Source organism: Lathyrus oleraceus, chromosome 1 (assembly GCF_024323335.1).
Source record: "Lathyrus oleraceus cultivar Zhongwan6 chromosome 1, CAAS_Psat_ZW6_1.0, whole genome shotgun sequence".
In the NCBI taxonomy this organism is placed as follows: Eukaryota; Viridiplantae; Streptophyta; class Magnoliopsida; order Fabales; family Fabaceae; genus Lathyrus; species Lathyrus oleraceus.
Genome location: NC_066579.1, coordinates 77,471,041 through 77,478,322, shown reverse-complemented (window position 1 = coordinate 77,478,322; position 7,282 = coordinate 77,471,041). Strand labels below are relative to the sequence as shown.

The 7,282-nt window shown below is 37.3% G+C and overlaps 1 protein-coding gene across 1 annotated transcript; it reads left to right on the top strand.

Annotated features, from left to right (window-relative positions):
• The first annotated feature begins 2,143 nt into the window (after positions 1-2,143).
• Positions 2,144-5,778, top strand: LOC127116597 (uncharacterized). The gene is made up of 5 exons (XM_051047388.1): positions 2,144-2,596; positions 2,694-2,731; positions 4,392-4,656; positions 4,758-5,038; positions 5,133-5,778. Exons 1-5 carry the CDS (start codon positions 2,249-2,251, stop codon positions 5,572-5,574), a joined length of 1,374 nt encoding a protein of 457 aa, XP_050903345.1. The 5' UTR covers positions 2,144-2,248; the 3' UTR covers positions 5,575-5,778.
• Positions 5,779-7,282: the final 1,504 nt, after the last annotated feature.

The window sequence follows — 7,282 nt, the reverse complement described above, 5'->3', positions numbered from 1 at the left end:
AGGTGTCTCAGGATAATCTACAGATACCCAAAATGGTGCATCACTCACTCGGATAGATACTAATACATCAAACCTAACCCACATGCCATTCTTCCGGAGTATAATGAGATGAGGTCTAGCGGACGCGTTTGGAGGTGACCGCCGTATAGGAAGAAAGCAATGCCATATATTACATGACAATCAAGATACACCTAAAATGACTCAATCACATAATTCCCTATGTACGACACAAAGGCGGAAGCATGTGGCCGATCCTCAGTGTAGGTAGGCACAAGTTCCCACCCGATGATGCAAAGAAGGTGGGAGATGATCCATCTCTAAAAATAGTCCAATAAAATATTAATAACAAGTGTAACATAATAATTATGATAATATTAGTAATAGTAAATTACCGTAAGCAGCGTGCAACTTCCTGTCATCTACTTTGTTTTCTAAAGACAACCCTTGTCCAACTTCGAGTACATGTAGATCAAACAGGCGCCCCCCAGTTGTACTCATGAATTTTCATATAGTCGATGAAGTATTTAAGGCAGACCACATCGCCATAGGTTGCACTTTTGTCCATAAAAATGGATGTGTCAATCAGGAACAAGAGGTAACACCCCAATGCATATTGTCAATGGTACTCAACCTGCATATCATCATTGTCGACATCCACAACCATATGCAGGTGGTCTTTATAGAGTTCTTCAAAGAATTTAAATCTAGCATGAACACCTCGGGAGTCAGCTACCTCATTTGCGACCTTAGTTAGGTCAGCCCCCAAGTGTGTATCCAGCATCTCGTTGGCTTCCTCTCAACCGAGCCTTCCGTCATCCCGTAATTTCCCCTTATGGGAAGATGTAAGAGGCATGAGGCATCATCCAGGGTGATGGTCATCTCGACAATAGGAAGGTGGAAAGATGACGTCTCTGAATGCCATCTCTCTGCAAATGTCGCATGCATGCCATGGTTTATGGTCATGTACGCAACAACACATAAACCGAAAAAACCAGAATAATAAATATCATTTCTAAACCAATCAGCATCGGGATATTCCAAATCCAATATCTTTCTCCCATGATTTTTACTCATTTAAAACATAAACGCTCATGTCAAAAAATATATCACCATCAATTGCGATTTAATTAGTATAAAACATATGTAATACAAAAGAAAATAAATATGCCTATCATTCTTAGACATTCCTAGCAGCATGGTCTCGATAAAGATGAAGTAAGGAGCTGTTAAATATGCCTCATGGATAACTCTCTATAGGGGAATCAACAACGAGTTCCTCATGGGCTTCAACGGTTTCAGGTGTTGCTCCGTCATCTAGGGGCTCGTGGCCCTATGAAGTAGAGGTATGAGATAGGAAACTATGAGAAGTGGAACCAGATAGTTGCGAACCTCGACGTTGTGAACCATCAAACAAGTTATCATCGACTCGTGGTCCTGGCTGCGACTCTCTCACATCGTACAGACGCGATTTGGGACACACGATAAAGCCCAATTCTTCCATGTTTGTTTTCAGCCATTACACTTGTGTTAAAACCACAAATCCACGTCATAAATTCATCCAAAAATCAACCAGATACAAATCTGGAGATACATCTCCGAAAATAGTTCAGACATAATCCAGAGATGCATCTCCGAATGAAGTCACAATTTTTAGCCATGACAGATACCCCCATGTTGTCTTAACATCCAACAAAATGGCAATACATATCCATTTAAGCTACCTATTTCGATTTCACTACAATCTATTGTAGCTTAAACCAATTATGTTACCTAAAAACACATTCAAACACACACAAAAAAAAAGAGTAAATTTTTTGAAAATCTCACCAAATCAAATGGATGAGAAAGAGAAGTTTGCATGGGTGAAAAACTTAAACGGATCAGAAAGAGCTCAAATGATAGAAACTTGAATAGATAAAAAAACTTGAATGAATATTAAAGATATTTATGAAGGTACATCTTCAAATTAATCTATTATACACATAGAGACAGAGATGTATCTCTAGATTAAATTTTAAAAGATAGAATATCCCATCAATTTGCATAGACTTGTTTGTAAAAAAATTTGCGGTATGCAGATGTCCGTACAAAATAACGGTAAATGTAAGTTACTAGATGTTGCAAGATCGGTTTTCCCTAGTGGTGAATTTCAAAAATATCCCTTTTTTTCTGGCTATCCACACAAGCACCCCTCTCTCTCTCACACACATTGTACCTGCATCAGATTGCAGAGCATAGAGCAAAAGCAATGATGTTAAATTCAATTTCAACTCTATCTTCTTCATCTTCATTCCTCTCTGATACTCCTTCCACTTCCAATTCCACTCTCTTCAGAAACGCAACTTTCCCTTCCTTTCTTGTTGGATTCCCAAAACCTCCCTTTTCAAATACAACTCTCAGACTCAAACCCTCTTTTTCTTCTGCTTCATCCACTCAACAAGACAATGGGTCGCCGGAACAGTTTCTTAAGAACAATTCCATGGCGGATTTCCTACGTTTCAAGAAAGGGATTGATGGTGCTACTGGTGTGTTGCAAACTGCCGTTGTTAGCTATAAGAGGAAATTCCCTTGGTCCCTTTTGCGCCCTTTTCTTCAGGTTACTTAAAGTTTGTGTCTTTTTTGTTCTCTCTCAATTGGGTTTTATTTAGTTACTTAGAATGGTTTCTTGATGCTCTATCTTGCTGTTGTTGTAGGTTGATTTGATTTCAACAATTCATATAGCTGATGAAGAGTATGTATTGTCTATCTTGAACTTTATCCTCTTATTGCTTTTTGGATTTGATAGTTTTCAACAGCAACTTAGAGTCTTAGGGTCTGTTTGGATACAATCTAAGTGCTTATATATAAGCTATTTCTATAACAAAAAGGTAAACTAATTTCAATCTGTTTTCATATTAGCTATAAGCTATTTTCATAACTGTTCCGGGCTGGACAAAACAGTCGCACATTGTTTGGAGTCGAGGATAAGGGTAGTTTATATGACACCCATACACCTCAACCCAACGTGGCGTCTTTTCTAAAAGACAAAGTCGTGAGAGTTCTTATGCACGCGGACAATATCTCGTAGCCACAGTGGCACAGTCTTGAGGTCAACCGGAATATTGACGCCGTATGTGAAAACTTGAAGTTCTTACCATGTCCCTTAGCCTCGACAAGGGCAACTATTCCAGGTTGGCCAAAATATTCCCTCATTGCTTGAGAATCGAGGCTAAGGGTAGTTTATAACACTCATACACCTCAACCCAGTGAGACACATTTTCTAAAGGACAAAGCCTGAGTGTTCTTACATACCCAAAGCGAACAATACCTCCTAGCCGCAGTGGCGCAGTCTTGGCCGACCAGAACAATAACCGAGGTTATGGAAATCAGCTGAAAACAACTTATAGACATGTTGTAAGTTGTTTCCACAAGCTATCTCAAAGAGTCACACAAGTGTGTTTATGTTAGTAGATAGGTTCTAGTAACCCAATCCAAATAGGCTCTTAGTTGGTTCGGAACTATTCAAGCGAAAATGAAGATAAATTCTATACATTGTATCTATTATTTTAGAAATGTTAAGATAATGCGTTGTTAACAACTTATGATCATAACATTTTCTGTTTTTATTAACTCCTCTAGATACGAATACAAATATCTATGTCATAAGATAATTTCAGATAAACTCTTCCTAACACTTTCATTGTGTTTTCATATTTCAATTTGAAAGAGCTCTAAGTTCATGTATAAGCTATCCATTTCTTTTGTTGGAAAGACTAAAAAATGTGATTGAGTCTTGAATCCAAACATGCTAGAGTAGTTAGGTGGTGAAGAAATTTGGGTGGGGATGAGGAAGTGATACAATTGATGGGATTCTACGAGGAAGGGTTATGAAGAATTATGGGAAATCAATCATGAGAATTGTTGGGAGATTTAAGTTCTCAAACGAACAAAGCTATACATTTGAAGTTTTATAGAATGGTTTTTAGACACTTATGCAGGTCATAAGATTGGTGCTTTCATTGAGAGAACTGATTTCTCGAAAAGGGCTGCCTACGAATGGTCATGACCGGTGGAGGGTTCTCGCCAATGAGGAAATTTGGTTAATTGTCACTGAGTAGTGTTGTGGTCTTGTGGAGTATAAGCTGCCGAGGAAGTCACCTCTCGAACGGTGGTGCATTGTTATGAGTCACACATTGGAGTGTCTCACCTAAGTCTAGTTTTGTTCTCCCACCTAATGAACTAGTGTTTTGAGATGGACTTTCAATTTTCAATTTGGGCTTATGCTCATAACTCATAAATATAATTATACAAGTGCTTTTCAATGCATTGACTTAATTTGTTGATTATATTTTTACATTTTTCCCGAAGCAGTATCAACTATTAATTTGGATGATCCTAATTTATATGAGCAGGTATTTTCTGGCCCTCCAAAAGGAGCTCGAATCCTATGATTGTGTCCTGTATGAAATGGTAGCTAGCAGGGAAACTTTAGAGAATATGAGAAGCCCTATAAAAAGGTTAAAAGGATCACAGTCTAGGGGTTTTAACATTGTGGGATGCATTCAAAGACAGATGGCTCAAATTCTCAGGCTTGCTTTCCAGTTAGATTGTCTCAATTACCAGTCTGAAAATTGGCAACATGCGGATCTTGACTACGAGACCTTCGAATTACTTCAGGTTTTCAGTTGCTAATGTTTTAGTTGATTATGAGGGATAATGAGTAATGATCAATACTTATTTTCGTTGTTCGGATCTAATTTTTCTCTATTTTATTTCAGGAAGCAAAAGGTGAAAGTTTCTTTTCTTTTGCAGAAGATATGACTCTTAGATCTACAGAAGCGATGTTGCAGCCTTCAATCCCGGAAGGTCTTGATCCGTGGAGATCCAAGCTTTTCTGGGCTGCATCCGTACTTCCTATGCCGCTGGTTGGCCTTTTTCTCATCAAAAGTGTTTGTGCAAATGTAAGTACGGTATCAGAATATCCTGAAATTGAGGCATTGTCAAGACTTGATTTTAGTGGCGCCATGAAGCTCTTCCTCGCAAAAACACTAACATCCGAGTAAGTCCCTCTCAAATTTCTACAAACTCTTGTTCCCATAGTTTTTGAGCCATGAGCTAACTTGAGTATTGATGATAAAACTATTGCTGTAAAGGTTGGCACTAGGTACAGCAGATGTAGAAGATAAATCAGTTATACTTGGGGAGCGAAATCGAGTTGCAATCGAGGCTCTCAGAACGGCAATGGACAAGGGAAACAATAGGATTGCTATACTTTACGGGGGTGGCCATATGCCGGATCTCGGGAGGAGATTAAGGGAGGAGTTCGATTTAATCCCGTCCGGTGTGGAGTGGATGACAGCCTGGTCCATAAAGAAAAGGAAACTTAATACAAGTTCACTTCCATTTCTGAAGACAATGGCTAGGGCTTCAGGTTGGCCGTTGAATCGTTATCAGACACTAGCGTTGCTCATCTTTTCATCCGTCTTGGCGTTGGATCTGTGGTTTTGGGAGCTTTTCTTTGGCACCACACTGGACTGGGTCTCTGAGGTTGCTTCGAAAGTTATTCAGTATGTTGGTAATTCAAAGATAATATGATCGATCATTGGAATCAGAAAATTCATACTAATAACTAATTATGATTAAAGAAAAACTTGTATATGACTGTAAAAATGAAAATTTGATCAACAAATGTAAAATTCTAGCTATTCCCATAACTCAAAGTTTCTGAATGGTGTAGATTTGTTCTATTAGTTGGTATAACTCAACATAATTTTAGCAAGACTCGAATGTTGTATGGAACTTGTATGTTATTGCCAGTATCATTTACTGTTCACAATGACACGTGGAAGCTGTAAAAAAATATTTTTAGTAAGCAAAATGGAGGTTTGGATCCTCGAGGGATTCATTGTTGCTCATAATTTACGAGAAATGTTGATTTATAAATCTGTCAATAAGTACTTGGAAATGCAATCATTGAATTTGGAGGAACAATACCGAAATCTGCTTTGGAATTGAACCAACCTTGTATTCGACAGACTTAAATTTCTCTGGTATAGGTGGACAGCTCGACAAACAGATATCCATATGAATTAGCTTGTCCACACACTCAACATGCGTCAAGCATTTGCTCATATAATCAGACTAAAGAAAAAGCTATTTTTATAGTTATGGTGCACACGTTTAAAATGAGGCATGTCTGCCTAGGATTGCGATCTTATTAATGAAGTAATAACTAGCTGTTGAAAGTATGAGTTAGATGTTGAAAGTGTAATTCAGAGTATCAATTTATATTACTTAGGAATCATGTGACAAGTTGGTTAGTGGTTAAAATTTTGTTATGCAAACAAAATTCTTTTTTGAAAGTTTGTTAGAAAATTGTTTGGCTTGTAATGATATACTAAATAGAGTATATCATAGATCTAGGCGGGTATATTAATTTTGGGGTATATAAGACCGTTTTAGACAGTTTGTTTTTGAGATTTGATTTGGATGACTAATGTGTATATAAAAATCACCCCTCACTGTGATTGAAAAATACCACATAATAATAAATTATATTCTTCTTCCCTATATCTCTCTATTCCAATCTTTATCTTTTCTTCTTTTCAATTCTAAAGTGTGAGGAACAAGTTTGGATCATTCAAACCTTGCGTGTGTATCACTTAATTGAAGAGCGGTGTGAAGGTTAATCAATTAATCGAGTGAAGATTGGTTGTTGTTCAAGCTGATTTTGTTCCAACATCTGGTATCTAGAGTATTGGCTGAGATTCTTGGGAAGCATAAAGTAATGTTTTCTCATTCGAATGAGCATTTTCCAGAAATCTTTCCAATTTGAATGGGAAAAATAATGAAAATTGGTGTAAGCAGATGAAGGTTATTTTCTTCTATCAAGATGTGTTGGATCTTATATAGAATTAAGTGACACCAATTAGGTGTAATGCCATGAATGAAGAAATGGTTGCTTATAAAGAATTGAAGAATACATATTATAAAGCTCTTTACAATCCACCAATGTGTTGATCTGGACAATTTTGAAAAAGTTGGTGATGTAGATTCATCGAAGAAGACAAGGGATGTCTTGGAGAAATCGCTTGGAGGTGATGAGAAGGTAAAAGAAGTGAGGCTACAAACTCACAGAAGAATGTATGATTTGCTTCAAATGAAATAAAATGAAAGTATAACTTATTTTTTCACTAGGGTAACTCGACTGGTGAATTAGATCAAGATGTATGGAGAAGTGATGACATCGAGGTTGATAGTTGCAAAGATATTGAGATATTTGCTTCCAAAATTCGATCATCTT